Source organism: Gracilinanus agilis, chromosome 4 (genome assembly GCF_016433145.1).
Source record: "Gracilinanus agilis isolate LMUSP501 chromosome 4, AgileGrace, whole genome shotgun sequence".
Classification (NCBI taxonomy): domain Eukaryota; kingdom Metazoa; phylum Chordata; class Mammalia; order Didelphimorphia; family Didelphidae; genus Gracilinanus; species Gracilinanus agilis.
Window position 1 is genome coordinate 68,883,143 of NC_058133.1, and position 16,489 is coordinate 68,899,631.

The following is a 16,489-nucleotide window of genomic DNA, read 5'->3' on the forward strand; positions in this document are numbered from 1 at the left end:
AAACCACTTATACCTTCTGCTTCTATTTCATCCATTCTCTTCAAAATTCTCTGGGAAGTGTCTGAGGCCAGATTTGAACCTAGGACCCCCCATCTCTAGACCTGGTTCTCAATCCACTGAGCTACCTAGCTGCTCCACTTTCATACACACACACACACACACACACACACACACACATTCATTCATTTATTTAAACCCTTATCTTCTGCCTTAGAATTGACACTAATTATTGGTTCTGAGAACCATAGTAAGAAGCAATAAAAGCTAGGCAATTGAGATTAAGTGACTTGCCTAGGGTCACACAGCTTGGAAGTGTCTGAAGTCACATTTGAATCTAAAACCTCCTGACTGCAGGATTGACTCTCTAGCCACTGAGCCACCTTGCTTCCCCTCCTTCCCCCAACTCCTTATATAAGAAATCTGCACATCCTCAGGCAAGCCCTCTTAAGGATGCCCTTATGTTAGGTTATCTGGACATGGCCCCAAAACTCCGTTATATATAAATGAGAAAGTGGGGGCCCAGGAAAGTTGTTACACAGGCAATAAAATCGAGTGATTTTTGGTACAATATTTTAAAAAAAATTTTATTTTAAACCCTTAACTTCTGTGTATTGGCTCCTAGTTAGAAGAGTGGTAAAGGTAGGCAATGGGGGTCAAGTGACTTGCTCAGGGTCACACAGCTGGGAAGTGTCTGAGGCCAGATTTGAACCTAGCACCTCCCATCTCTAGGCCTGATTCTCAATCCACTGAGCTACCCATCTGCCCCCTTGGTACAATATTTACACCAGAGTGGTGGGAGCAGAACAAGGGTTTGTGAAATAGGGAGTGAGGAAGTGGGGTACATACAATATTTTAATAAACTTAGCAGTAAAGAGGAAGAAGAGATGGGGTGGTAGCTAGATGGAATAGATGAGTACATAATCTATTTTAAGATTATAGTGAGATGAGTGTTTTTGTAGAGAGATGGGAAAGAGCCAGTGGAAGAAAAATGAAAGATGATTCCTGGGGAATATTTTTGGAGGAGATAATAAAGAATGAGATAGGGAAGAGAGAGGAGGAAGAGGGAACGGGCGATCATATTGAGAAATGCTTAGGACTGTAGGAGGTGGGACACAGAGGGAGTTCATATGAAATTGCTTTAATCTTCTTAGTAAAGCAAGCAGAAGGCTAAATTATCTGTGTAGTAAGTGCTAGGCTGTATTCGTGAGGGAAAGAAGGTAATTGGCACAGTATCTGTGGGGCATGAAATGAGTCAATAAGGGTAGAATTGAAGGATTGTTGAGCCACAGTGAGAAGCCAATTGAAGCTATATACCATAAGTTTATAGAGGGTGAAATCAGCTCAATTTTATGACTTCCTCTGGTGACACTTAGCATTCCTTGAGAAGGAACAGGGAAATTTGATTATTCAGACTAGCAAGGGATGGGACAAGGGACTAAAGGTGAGGATGAGGGCATAGAATGAATTTAAAGTTTATAAGAGAGCAAGAGAACAGGAAGTTGTAGAAAAAGAGTATTTTTTGAATATTGAATATTCTGGGTCTGAAGGACCAGACAGTCTTAGGAGTAGAGACATCTGCGATTTAACTCTGTACCTACATAGAACCTTTAGAAACCTCCACACGAAAGGGTTGAGAAGAGGACAAGGAATTAGGGATTCCAGGTAGAGGATGGTTACATGCATCCTGCATGCTCAGAGTACATTTACTCTTTACCTTCTTGATTCTCTCAGCTGCTAGTGTCCCTCCCCATTGATCTTGGATTTATGTTGTATGTATTTCACAAATACTTTCATGACTACATTTTATTTTATTTCTCCTGATAGAATATAAGCTCCTTGAGGACAAACGTTGTTTTATTTTTATCTTTTGTGTTCTTGGAATCTAGTACAGGACCTGGCATTTGGACTTAATAAAAGTTGATTGATTGATTATGGTGGGTGAAATAGAGTGGAAGACGCCAATGGAATTGAACAAGCTGAGGAACTATGTGGTCAGGTTGCTATATAAGAAATGTCTTAGACTTCCCTAGGGTTTTTAAACCGTTACCTTCTGTCTTAAAATCAATACTGTGAATTGGTTCTAAGGCAGAAGAGCAGCAAGGGCTAGACAATGGGCGTTGTGATTCTCCTAGGGTCACATAGCTAGGAAGTATCTGAGGTCAGATTTGAATCCAGGACCTCCTTTCTCCAGGCATGGCTCTTTATCTGCTGAGCCACCCAGCTGCCCTAGCAGGCTAATTCTTAAACTTCTTTATCCAGGTTCATGGACTTCATGTCCTATAGCCAGGTCTCTAAAAGCAGAGACAGAAACAAATATATAAGTGCAAGGAAATCTGGCCACTGTCTAAGTACTTCGTATCAGCCTTTGTTCCTTGATCATAAGTCTTGGAAGGCTGTCTTGCATAATGGGTATGGAGAAAGTTGAGGATTCCAAGAGTTTATTGGTATGAGAATAGGATGGGGGTGATAAGGGAGTGGGAGGGAGAACAGGAAAGAGGGGAGGGTCTAACCCCAAATTCTTATGTCTGATTAACATGTTCATCTTCAAGATCTTTGTTGCAAGGTTGTCAGAGAGGTAGTGTTCATGACTCAACATATAAAGCAAGGAGGAGCCTAGGAGAACTGCTCCCTTCATCTTATTTCCTTTTCATTTTTTCTCCTTTTCTCCACTTCCACCCTAGACATGTCTGTGATTGGCACTGCTTGGGTGACTGATGAGACAGAGAACTCCCTGGATGTGGAATGGGAGAATCCTCCCGTGGAGGTTGATTATTACAAACTCAGGTACGGCAGCTTGCAAGGGCAGGAGGTGGAGGAGGTGACCGTTCCCAAGAGCAATGACCCCAAGAGCAGATATGACATCACGGGTAAGAAGAATTTTGAATTGCTTATGGAACCTAAATTCAGTATGGGGGGGTGATGTCCAGTGCAAAGACTAAGGGAACTGTGGGAGAAGAGGGCAGTGGTGTTTCTGAGAATGAGAAAAGGAACTCTGGGAAATCTATTTCTCAGTAACTCAGGTGCCACTCAGAGAGTACCAGATACACCTGAAACTTCATCCCTGAATTCCTTAGACATGATAAATTTGACCAGGAGAAAATCTCTGGCTCTCAGATCCTGCCCCAGTATTCTACTGATGTCTGCCTTCTTTCATATCAACCTGCTTAAATTGTTTCAGGGGAGGATGAGGTCTGAGGTGATCTAATTCTGGCAGGTGCTAACTGGAAAATGGATCTGATTGCTGACAAGAAAGCCTTTCATATGAGTGTGTGTGTGTGTGTATGTGCGCGCATGCATGTGCACATGTGCGGATGTAATCAATTGGGTCTGACTTTCCATCCTAGGAATTATTGACAGTTGAACTACCCGAGTAGCTAAATAGCCTTTCAAAGTCCTGGGCTGATTACTGTGCCGAGAGGCTGAGAGTGAAGACCCTTTCAGAGAGAGTGTTTTTCAGTTACCAGAAAGCCACTTATGACCACAGATCAAATCAGGAAGCAAGAGTTGAGTTCTCACTCTCATTTTTCCCCATAAAGGGAGAAAATCTAATCAGCTTTATTCTGTCAGCAAAGTAGCATTACTCCTGTGACTGTATATCCATTGAATGGCAGGCCACTAAATAAAGAGATTCTTTTGGGCAAGTCTGCATTAGGGTCGGCTCTTTACGTGCTTTTTAGATATGTATTCCAAGAGGGAGCCTGGCATCTCATTTGCTGTTGGACCAAAGGAAACCTGGACAACCTCTGGAACTTCTGGCCGGAGAGTTAGGAATGCTACATTGAATGAAACCATTTTGCCTTTCTAGGTCTGCAGCCTGGGACTGAGTATAAGATCACTGTGGTACCCATGAGAGGTGGGCTAGAAGGAAAACCAATTTCCTTGAATGGCATGACTGGTAAGGACTTCGTTGGATGTATTCTCAGATTTGAATTCCACCTCTCCCTACAATGTTCCTTTTGGTTATTATCTCTTCTCTTCAGATAAAAATTCTGTGTGAGATAGGGAAGGACAAGTTTATGGGCAGACATATTCCTTTTCTGTACAGAAATCTATTTGGGTGTGGGTGGAGGGAGGTAAATGGTTTTAGTGAAGAATTTTATGGTTGGACCAACTCCTGTTAGTGCTAGAGGTCTTGGAGAAAAAGTAAATACCACTTGAAAAAATTTGCTTGTTCCCTACCAATAATACCTTCCTCAAAAATGGATTTGGGTATAGATGATAACCATAAATATTTTGTATAGGTGGGAGAGTGGACATATAGGTTAATATTTGTTGATTTTTTTTAGTTATCATTTTTTTGATCTGAGATTTTTTTCTCTTGTGCTTAAAGTATCATCCTTTTCTTCAGATATTTTCACATTATGCTACCTCCATCAGACTTTCTCTCTATACATTTGGGCTAGCCTAGTGGATTTTGCCATTTTTGTTCTCTTTAGTGCCATTTCTTTCTCTGTGAAAAGCACATTTGGGAATGTGATGTTAAGAGTCTAAGCAGGGTTACACTGTCCTTGATGGTGAAAACAGTTTGTTAGAGTTATCTTTACAAAAATCTTCCATTTTCTTTTATTTTACCTTCTGTCCACTTTCTGCCTTTATTGTTCCCAGGATTCCTTTGTTTTGTTGAGTGTCTTGTCAAGTTTTCTCTAAACTGATTTTACTCTTCACTGCTTCTCTATGCGTTATGATTTTATCCACCTACAACTGACTCTGATTCCTTATACCAGAAATTGATGGTTGAGAGGAAAGAGAAATTTGCTAGGAGAAGAATGAGGACACACATTGTGAAAGCTGCCAGGATCTTGTCCTGCTTATCCATTAACCAAAGTAACCAAAGTGTCATAGTTTTAGAGAATAGCTCTAAATGTTTAATGTCAACTGAAATTAAGTGAGAAAATATGGAAAGCAATGGGCCCAGGGCATGAAAGTTGGCATGATTACTAAATGGCACTTTCATCATTATTATTTGAAAGACATTTAAACATTCTGATGTCATATAGTGCTATTAGATTGAGATGAATCTGTCACAAGGCACAAAGAAAGAAGAGACTATTCTAGTGAAAAACCTTTCTCTGAGAAAGCTCTCTTTTTAGTTCTGGTCAGTTTTACCTTACAATAACTACTTTTGACCACTAAGACTAGGGTACAATATAAGGTTAGAATTCAGTGATGCTATAGCTACTTCCTTGACTGTACTTGTGGGACGTATGCCACTTAATAAAAAGCCATAGTAAAGAATGCTTTTTTAACTTTTCATTTATTTGTTTAAGAGCTACTGCAAATGCAATATCAAATTTGGATTGGGGTTTGGTTGGTGAGCTATTTTAATAAGCTGGCAAGGTGTTTGTACTTTTCTTATAACCTTTCCCCATTCTGATCCATTTTGATATTTCCATGGATCCATGATCTAATCAATGTGGGAATACTTCTATACCTTTTCATCGTCCATGATTCCTGTCCATATCCAATCATGGAGGATCTATCGAATGTAGTGGAGTTTTCCCTCAAATTCTTGAATACCCACATAATGCTCAGGTTGTCTAATTATTTTGACTTGCTTTCACTATACAACTAGTAGAAGATAGAAGATATAACATCTTCCTTTTTCCAGTCATACCTGCATTGGATGAGAGATAGCTTTTATGCCACACTTGTGTAGAAGTCATCATTAGAAATATTCTGCAGCCTATTTACACTTTGCTGCCAGATAAATCTTCCCTAAAGAGTACTCTTAAGTCATCATGTCATTTCCCATGCTCCATTACTTTATTCAACTCTTTTCATAATCTGGCCCCTCCATCCCTTTCCAGATTTATCTCCCATAGTCAAGCTGTTTTTTTTTCACTGTCAGACATGATTTGTTCATTTTTTTCTCAAGTTGTTCTTCTGACCTGGAGAGCTTCCATATCCCAATACTATCCACCTACAAAGCTTAGGTCACATTCTACTTACTCCATGAAGCATTCTCAAGCTGTTCCTACCCACAGTGATCAGAATTCCCAGAGCATTAACTACACACTGTCTTTTTCTATTTCACTTTTCGAGTTATGTTTTTGTAATAAAACTGTAAGATCCTCATAACTAGGGTTCATATTTCATTCATCTTTGTACTCCCTCTATTGCTTAGTACAGTGCTATATTCACAGGAAGTGCTTCGCTAATATTTATTCAATTGACTTTCTGTTGAATAACAAAACTGGAAGGAACTAGCTATCAAAAGCATGGCAAAGATAATTGGATTCAAAACAAACTGGGATTACATTTTTCATTTACATAATTAAAAAAATGAAAATGGATTTGAGAAGAAAGCCACAAATTCAGTACAACCATTAATTAATACTAATTCAATTAATTTCCCTTAATATGAAAAATCAGTTTTCTGTAAATTTTTGTCATCCTTTGCCCTCAGACTAGGAAGTGGACATACATTAGAATTCAGAAGTAGCATATGTAAGAACAAGAAAGCAAATGAACTGTGGTTCAGGTATCTTTTCCATTCGAATTACTAGTTAAAGCAAGTGTATGAAAGGGAAGGATTTGATTGACAGTTGACACTCATTAGGGGAGAATTTGGCATCTGTCTGCAGAAAATGAGACCAAGATTCAGAACCAGGCCAGTCTTCAAAGCTGCAAGAGAAAAGGCAGACCAGTTTTCTGCTTGGTGAAATTTCTCCCTCAGAAGCTTAGAAACAATCAATTCTTGGTCACTGATACTATTACTGTGACTTTTTCTTGAGGATTCACTTATAGAGCATTCACATTCATATGATCTCTGACTAAAACCTCCCATTAAATTACTACCACTTACTCAAAAGAAGCTGCCATTTTGAGTTCTTCAAAGCTGAAATATGATGGGGAAAAAATCAAAGATCACTTTTTTTTCTTTTTAAACTTTTGGAATCTCTAAGCATTTTGTAAGGGAGATACAATGATAGCATGACTCCTCATTGCCAGATGGAAAGTTGTAATTCTATCTTAATCTCTGATAATATACCAGAACCACCACTTTGGTTCTTATGAGTCTGCCCTGGCTTTATCAGCAACTTAGTATTGACAACTCTTACTTTGGGTAGACTTTAGAATATTTCAATCAGACCAAATTGGCTGAGATTCATGTTCAGACAGATAATCCCCATAAGGTATCAAAATTCATAGTACCTAAAATATATGCCTGAGGTTTCCAATAACTTAGTATAAGGAAAGAGTACATAAATTAATGAGTCTCTTATCCCAATGACTTATTTGTATTGTATCAGGATTTCAAATCTTTGTCCTTTCTTACACTTTCATGTAGGAAGAGAGGATGATAATGACTTTGACATTAAATCAGCCTTATTCAATTTCTAACATAAAAATAAACTGTATTTCCTTATTGGATGATTCTGTGATTAGATGGCATTATTCTTTCTTCTTGGTCTTCTGGAAAGTTTGAGATAAAAATGTGCCAATCCTTGATCCTTTCCTGTTAACTAAGTTGGTTACACCTTATATTAGAATTCCTTTAGTAAGGCAGACACAGATGTAGTTTACTTTTGCTTCTTATTTCTCTAGGTCAGGGGTTGGCAACCTTTCAGAAACACTCACCAAGTTTTTATTTATTCATTGATAAGGCTAAGGAATATTCGTTTGTTTTTTAAAGGCTCTCTTTTACAAACCAAATGTTTTAAAGAAGTCATTATACTTTAAGCTTTATCAGTTAATATCTTACTATTTGATACCTTAGGAAAGTTTCATTCAAATCTCTTAAATCAAGGAAGAATATAGGATAGGTAGGCAAGAGGTTAAATGTTGACCTGAAGAGGCACCAAGAAGGAAGTCTTTTTTAGAACCTACTTTGGTCATCTCCCATGACCTTCTTTGGTAATATGTTATCTAGGTTGCCAAACCTTGGTTTAGGCCAAAGTAGAGATCTCATGTTGTATTAAAAAGGGTACAGGGGCATATCACATCTCCAAAAAAAAGCAAGTGATGAAGTTCTTTTACTTGGATTAAAAAATCCATTCCACAAGAATAGTATGATAGATAAATGGCTCTATACTACTACTAGCTAGTGGAAATGATGCAGGGTCAGGGATGTTAGTGGACTAGAATTTCAATATGATGACAATGATATGTCAGCTAAAATCAAAACACCCCAAACTATTATTCCAGTGTACATCAAGAAAGGCATAGATAGTGTCCAAGAATAGAAAAGTGATACTTGAGCTATTCTCTGCCATTCTCTGCTATTCTCATGTTCAATTCTATGTAGGACATTTTAGGAAGGATAGTGACAAGTTGAAGCAGGCCTAGAAGAGATTGTCCAAGATAATGAGAGAACTAAAGACTAACATACTGTTGGCACTTCCATAGAGCTTAAGATTTGCAAAGCTCTTTGCAAATATTATCTGGCTTTATCCTTATGACAGCCTTGGGAGGCAGGTATATTTTGCAGATGAGGAAAACTGAGGCTGATAAGGATTATGTGATTTGCCTAGAGTCACAGAGCTAGTAAATGTATGAGAGCAAATTTGAACTCAGGTCTTTCTACGTTAATTTCTGGGTGGAAGGAACTATTTAGTGCAGAGAAATGAAAACTTGAGTGTGTGAATGAAGCTAGAAGGAATAGGAGGAGGGGGGGCATGAGAGGAGTTTTCAGTTATCTTGAGGTTATATAGAAGAGGGATTCATCCTGCTTTTGTTGACCTCAGATTACAAAACGAGGGTCAATAGGTGGAAAAATTATATGGTAGCAGATTAAGGATCCTGGTAAGCGTGATACCTTGCTACCTTTCATGGGACCCTTGGAGCACTTCGACAGGGGCAGCAGTTCAAACTGACCCTCATACTGCCTCCTTAAGTCTATAGGAAGACAATGTGTTAATGTTTTAATTATCTAGCAAGAAGGCACAATAGATTTGTCTTAACAGGTAGTGCCACAACCACACCAGTAGACATCAGAGTTCCCATCTCTTGATTGTATGAGATAAATCTCCCAAAAGAATGCAATATCTTCTTTGAAAAATGGAGAGCATCCAGACTGCAAAGACCTAGATTGTTCCCCTCACTACTTCCGTGTGGTATTGTTGAACTATTTAAATTTGTGAAAGTCTGGTTCAGAATATAGCTAGGGGGTAATATAGAATATTGCTCAAAATATTTTAAAATTATGAAATTTATGACTTAAGAGCTCCCTTAAACCTGGGCAACTAGGTGGTAAGGAGTTCAGAATGCTGGACCAAGAGTCAAAAAGTTTTATCTTCCTGAGTTCAAATATGGCCTCAGACACTTATTAGCTGTGTTACTCTGCCTCCATTTCCTCATCTATAAAATGAACTGGAGAAAGAAATGGCAAATTACTCCAGTATCTTTGCCAAGAAAACCCCAAATGGGGTCATGAAGAGTCAGACATGACTGTACCAACTGAAAAATAACATTAAACCTGGACTCTCCTGTCTAAGGTGACAACTATGGTTTTAACCTTCTTCAGTGATAGACCTCAGATACTCAACATCTTTTGGTCACACATTATTAAATATAGGGAAAACAAGAGAAAAAGATTGCTTTCCTACTTGGAGCCATCTACCTTCAGCCATCTTGTAAAACTTTCTCCTTGGTGTCCTTCCAATTCTCCAAGTATAGCTGAGGAGTCTGAACCTCTGGATCACGAAAAGGGAAAGATGTGGGTATAGAACACCATTGACTAATATTATGCCAAAGGAATGCAGGAAATGTTACGAGAAAAAGCAATTCTCCCTGCTAGTTCACTGACATAGGCTTCTCAAAAATAGTCACAGAGAACATTTCATGAGGGTGTGCACCATGGGAATTGTATTATCGAATACTCTACTATAATGGACATTAGTTTTATTTATCAAGCTAAGATCTAACTCAGCTTAATTTTAAAAAACTGAACAGTTTTTTTTATATTTTTTTATATTTTACAAAGAGAAATTTGTGATCAAACCTTTCACCTGGAATATAGTACAACCCTTTCAGACTTATTTTCTTGGCTAAAAAAAGATGACCAAAACCTCCTTCCCCCCCCCCCCCCAAATAGGCCCTCTTGTCCTAGCCCCACACTTTGACATTAGAGGCTGATGTCAGACTTTAAGAACTGGTGGCCAGACACAAATCCTTTAAAATTAAAAATGTTAACTTTTTTTGCTTTTATTGCCTACCAGCATGAGGTTGGTCTGACTCATAACAGCCCCAGGGCCATGGACCACAATAAAGCATCCAGGGGAATCAAAGGGGGGGAAATGTATCTATTGACTCAGCTGTAGCTGACTGGTGCCTCTGGGCAAGCACAGGGTTTCCTGGTAGTGGGAACATTAAAGCTGATTTAATTTACATTTCTCTAATTATTAGATTTAGAGCATTTTTCATAAGTTTGTTGATAGCTTAGATTTCTTCCTTTGAAAACTGCTTTTTCATATTTTAACCATTTATTTAATAGAGAATATGCTTAATGGACTTCCCTTGTCATTGTGAGGATACCAATGGAGGACATATGCTGTCCAGCAGTTATCTCTCATTCTCCCATCTTTCTCTCATATTTTTCTTTGATAGTATCCTTTACTCCCTTCATAATTTCCCCTTCATAATGTGCTGTTGCCTTCTCAAATTCACCATTATCTCCTAGTGATATATTAAATTCTTCAGAGACTATATTGTTCCATGTCTCACATCCATACAACACTGGTAGAATTTATTGGCATTATAAAGATGAGTCTTTGTTTCAAGGAGACATGTGGGGTCATTAAAAGAACAATCTAGCCTGTTCTACTCCCGTTTAATTTGGGGTCCAGCTCATTATTAATTAGCCCCAATGGCTGCAACCAATTCTCTTTATCTGCTCAAGATTATACCAAAAATACACCTTAATCCTACTTAATATTTTGCTTTATAAATAAATATGTTTTGCTTGCCAGAATCAAACAAATACCTTTGTGCTTTGGAGAACTTATTCCATAGCACATAGGTATTTATTCTGGGATGTCAAGTTCCAGGAATTATGGCGAAGAATCAAAGCCTATGGTAGATTGTAATACTGGGACATACTTTTAAAAAAAGAACTGAGCACAATTTTCCCCAGCATTACCTAGGCATAGCAAATGCCTTATTCTAGCTTTGCCTGGCTGTATAATGACAAAACAATACTCAACAAAGTAGACCTTGTACTTCTCTAGAGTTCCTGCCACTTCAGATTCACAGTCAGGGTGAAGGAGGGTTCTGTAAGTAGGCCAGCTGTACATATGATTTTTTAAAAATCTATTGGCAGCTCAGAGTATAAAGCTGTTCCTGAATTCAGTTACCATGGTGGCCCAGCTGTCACAGGGCATATTAATAAATGATTAGCTAAAGGATCTGATCAAGAAAATAAGACTCTCTTTCATTCTTGTCTTTTATTCTTTATTGTTTGGTTTTTGCTTATTATTCAGTTAACAAAAGAAGAAAACTTTAAAGCTAGTCACAATTAAATTTTTTTTCTTCCAATGCTAATCCAGACTTACATGCTGAATAATCCAGAAGGCTAAATCGTTACCTGTCCCACAATGCCATATCCTATTCTTTAGAGACTAGAAGAGGATTGTCTCTGATTTTCTTCAAGTCTTATTTACCTTAACTGTCTGTAGAAATATTGTAGTGGTTGTCTTTATAATACATGCGCACATACCTTAGGACCCAGGCACATTGACCACTGAGATCTAACACTGAATCCCCTTGCAGACCTTTACTAATCACAATGCTGCTCCAGTTTGCTCTAGGGAGGTAGGACCTGATTTATATTTTTTGCCTTTGGGTTTTATGGAGAAATTATTCTTAGGATCCATAGTTTACATCCAATGATGAGACAAGGCAAAAAGACAATCCTTGCATGCAGCCAGGTTGCAAACTTACAAGCTATTTTCTTTACCACTTTTTATTTGCTGGGCTAGGGGACTGGATGATGGAAAACAACCTTGATATGACTTAGGCTGCTCAGGCAATTCTTGTGTTAGAGGAGGAGTTGACATGCATACATTTTCCATTTTTCTTTTCTTTTTATTAAAAACATTTTTAGACATTCTCTATTTTTCAATGAATCATAGATAAGAATTAGTGGCAGAATCATTTTAGTAATTTCCTTGGGGACCAAAATTTAAATTTTCAGCCACTGAATATTCTATGAGTTGAAGGCAGGAAATAAGGAGAAAATAGGCAACCCAGGGTGAGGCAAGTTGTTTCTTTAAGATATAATGAAACATAATTGAAATGGGCGAGAAAAAAATTGTCAGTTTTGTGTTGGGGATGCAGGAAATAGATGGACTAGCATTCCCAGAAACACCCTCAGAACCTGAAATTTCAGGTCAGGTCCCTCAGAGGACTGCTTTACCATGTGCAAGGTACTCTTTGAGTCAGCACACATAAACATATAGTTCATAAGGTTCTATCTGTGGTTACTTTTTGAAATAGCAGACAAAGGAAACAATTACTCAAAGCAAAGGTATTATCAAAATGACATAGAAAGAAAAGTTACAACAAAACATCTCTCCATAAGCCTGGGATACACTCTCCCACATGGACACACAGTCAATGGGAAGAGTAGATACTCATAGAAACTGCAAGTGAAAAATAACAGTAATATGAACCCATCTGGTCTGGGTGGCTTACCCCTTCAGTGCAGTTTCTTTTCCACCAGTACCTTTAGGTGATATCCCCAAACTGCTTCTCATGGCATATGATGCCTCCTCTAGACCCCTGTAGCATACTCCTTGGCGGAGTGCATGACTTTAACATCTGGCCAGAGTCACTATCTCTAGCTTTGGGCTCAGCTGAAATCTTGGCATAAGATGCTGCTATATACCCTTTCAGAAAGAAACAGAATTTGATTAGAAGCCTATAGTATACTTTCACATTAATTTCCTTGTGACCAGCACAAAAACCATTTTCCCCCTTGAATTCCTAATATTCCAAGATTAGCTCCTACAATTCATCATCACCTAACAGAAAAAGTCAAAAGATAAATCATGGGATGAATATATTAATTCTAGCCTCCTTGATTTAGGGCATATGCTGCTGGGCAGTACCATTGGCAATGTGTGGACTTAATCCAATCTTTCACTATGCAAACTGGTATACATCCCTTTGTAATGTCACAAGTCCTTCCCAAACTGTCTGTTATTTAAATTCAGATTTTTATAAATTGAGTTTCCTTCCAGGCAAATCACTTAAACTCTCAGCTCTCTAGGCAATTCTTTAAGAATATAAGGTACAGAAAAAGTGATGAGCTTTTTTTGATAGAGGGACTTTCTCACTAAGGAGCTCCTTATAACAGTGAAATTGCCTGTCTAGTCCCTGTTCCTATCCCTTGAAGAAATGGGATGTCTACCTATATTATAATGAAGAATTGAAATCTAAAGGTTGGCCAAATATGTCTAAGCTTTGGGATCTTTTCTTCTTCTAGCTTGGTCAGAGGTAGGTCCCAGTTTAGGTTTCTGGTTTCTAATAGTAGAAGGCTGTTCCTTTAATATGTGGAGGAGGTCAGACCAGAAGGCTATGAGGGAGAAGTCTTTCTAGCAGCTCATACATCTGTTACTCATTTCTAACTTGGCCAGGAGTCCATAGTTATTCAATGAGTATCCAGACTTTGGATCTGGAATGGAAAATTTGCTTAATCATACCCACAGCTTTTTGACATAATGCTGGGTGGTTTTGGAGTTGCTGAGCTTGCCTCTTCTAGCAATGGCCTGCCTTCTTGAAGATTCTATCATGGAACATCCCAAATTACCCACCTTTCCACATTCATTTATTGCATGACACTTATTCCTGGGTATTGGGAAGTGGCAGTATTGCTAAGTGAGCTAGCTTTTTTTCCAGTAGCCAACATTATATTGGAAGCAGGAAGAAAGAAGAGGGTAAAGGAATATGTTTTGCTTTTCATTCATTCCAACTCAGATAGCACTTCCTTCTTTCCTTTCATCCTCTTCACCCTATGGTTGAATACCCCAAACATACAGTAACCTTTCCTATTTAGTATAGTTCTTGTAGTCCCTGAGGATGTGATGTAGACTTTGGAATGGGGTGTCATGGTTAGGGAAGGGTAGGTAAGTGCCTACATCATATGGATGTGGGTCACTGTTCAAGTCTGTGCATATTAAGAAAAAATTTGAGACAGATAAAGGAAGTCCTGATCGCTCTTCCTGTTCTCTGGAACATTCTTATTTCTGTTCCAAAAGTTTCTTTCTTTTTTTAATCTAACTTTATATGGATTCAAATGCTTCATTTTAGTTTTAATTCCCATCCCCAATACCTCCAAAGTACCGGGTATGTGCCTGCTGTCCTGAAGGTGAGAAGCATAGAGAGAGGCTATTAAGGTAGAAGAATAATCAGGGGAACCACTTCATTTGCCAGAGTAAGGCAGTTCTCATGGAGCTGTACATGCATGCTGACCTCCTCCTATGATCTCTGGTCCTTTGCTAGAGAATCTGTGCCTTCTTGAAATGATGTGGCACATCAAAGCAGGAGGTTCCTCTTGAGTGAAATCCCCGACTCTCTTCTCCTTCCTCCGACATGGTGTCTAAGGGGGTCAAACTGCTGAAAGAGAATCTCCTGAAAAAGGGGCTATTCCTCTTCAATGACTCTTGTAATTCACTGGGTGGACAGCTTTTCCTAGATCTGTCACTAGGAATCTTTGACACAATCCTTAGTCGTGGTTATTAGCCACAAAGAGTTTCTGTGTCATCTCAGTAAAGCATATCTTCAATGTCCAACAAAGCATCAGAGAACTTTTCCTTTAGAGAGGGGTTGGAGCACATGAGCAATGAATGGTCTGGGAGGTGCCCCCCTTACCCCCAGCAAATCAAGGGGCTCCCCTGATCATCTCTGTTATGTGTTATAAAAAGATGTCAGAGATATCACCCTTCTGAATGTAGTTGTGGAGGCTTCACCTAGATTCTCTGGAGATTTCTCTTGACATTACAGTTTTATTTTTTTTTAAGACCTTTGTGTACCTATAAGAGATCCATTTAGACAGTGCATGAAAGTTTGCAAAGAGCTCTCCACGTGTTTTCTCATTTGATCCTTACTCAACCAGTTAGGTGCTATTATTATTCCCATTTTCAGATGAAGAAACCAAGGCAAAGAGAGGTCAAGTGGCTTCACCAAAATTACAGTTTCTAAGTCTGAGACAGGATTTGAACTTAGTCCTTCCTGGCTCCAAGTCCTATACTGTGTCACCTAGACACCCTTAGCATGTATCTGGATGTGAGACAGCACTCCATATCTTATGAAAGAATTTAAGCAAAAGGGAGAAAGGAAAAGCATACACAAGCTTCTGACAAGTTTTCCTATAAGGAAAGAAATGGCAAGACAAGGAACATTTTTGTGCCAGCCTGACTCCCTTACCTACAACCCCCAAAGATTCCTCTAGTGCTAACTTTCCTCTTTCAAATATTTTAAAAAGGAATTGACAGTCCCACAAATGTAGTGACTGATCGAGTGACAGAGGATACAGCTACTGTCTCCTGGGATCCAGTCCAGGCTGTCATAGATAGGTACGTGGTGCGCTACACCTCTGCTGAAGGAGAAATCAAGTCAACGCCGGTGGAGAAAGACAAGAGCAGCACTGTTCTGACAGGCTTGAATCCAGGCATGGAGTATACTGTCCATGTCTGGGCAGAGAAGGGGAACCAAGAGAGTAAGAAAGCCAATACCAAGGCCCTAACAGGTAACAGTGACAGCTGAAATACAAATAAGTAGATGTAAATATATTATATATAAATACATTATATACAGGCTTTAAGTTTGGCAAGTCCTTGATCTTTGCAATAATCCTCTGAAGTACAGGCATTTTTAGTTCAACTTTATAGATGAGGAAGCTGAGACTTGGAGAGGTCAATGCTTTGTCTCTGGTTACAGGGTTTTGGGAGTGATATCGAATCCCATGGTTCAAGATCTCATGTCTAGAGAACTACGTTATGCTGACTCTCATAAGGAGAGAAGAAAAAATTAAAGCTGAGAAACTCCCTCAGGGAGAAGGGTGATTTTGCAGAAGACTGGTGCCCAGTTTTGACAGCTGGGGTGTCAAAATATTCAGAGAAACAAACGTGATTTCTTTTTATAATTAAATTTTGCCTTTTTAGCCTCCAATAGGCTTTTGCACATACGTAGTTGTTTCCCCCCCATATTGTAGGTCATACTTAATTGGACTGGAGGTTCATGCAGTGTTTTCCTAGAATGAGCTGACACATTCTAATTTTCATTTCTGGACATGAAAGCTTGAAACATTTGGCCAACAAAAGAGTTGAAAGCTTATCTTGGTTTGCAGTGACTGTGGTACTGTGCAAATAATCTAGGCCTTTTTCAAAGAATAAGGGGGTGGTTGGCATTCCAGTGCAATAGAAACAAATGTACGGAATATGCCGTTAAGCTTTCATAAATCCTACGTGCTTACATCCTTCCTATAGACATTTAGCCAACAGTGAGGTCCATAGACACCACAGGACTTCATTCTAGAGCAGCCGTGTAA

General features: G+C 38.8%; 1 protein-coding gene across 1 annotated transcript in view; it reads left to right on the plus strand.

Annotated features, from left to right (window-relative positions):
- Window positions 1-16,489, plus strand: part of TNN (tenascin N) — a 71,095-nt gene that overhangs the window by 9,731 nt on the left and 44,875 nt on the right. Inside the window, exons 4-6 of the mRNA XM_044674888.1 lie at window positions 2,682-2,867; window positions 3,806-3,895; window positions 15,425-15,688. Of these exons, the coding sequence (XP_044530823.1) occupies window positions 2,682-2,867; window positions 3,806-3,895; window positions 15,425-15,688 (540 nt within the window). The remainder of the gene's footprint in view (window positions 1-2,681; window positions 2,868-3,805; window positions 3,896-15,424; window positions 15,689-16,489) is intronic.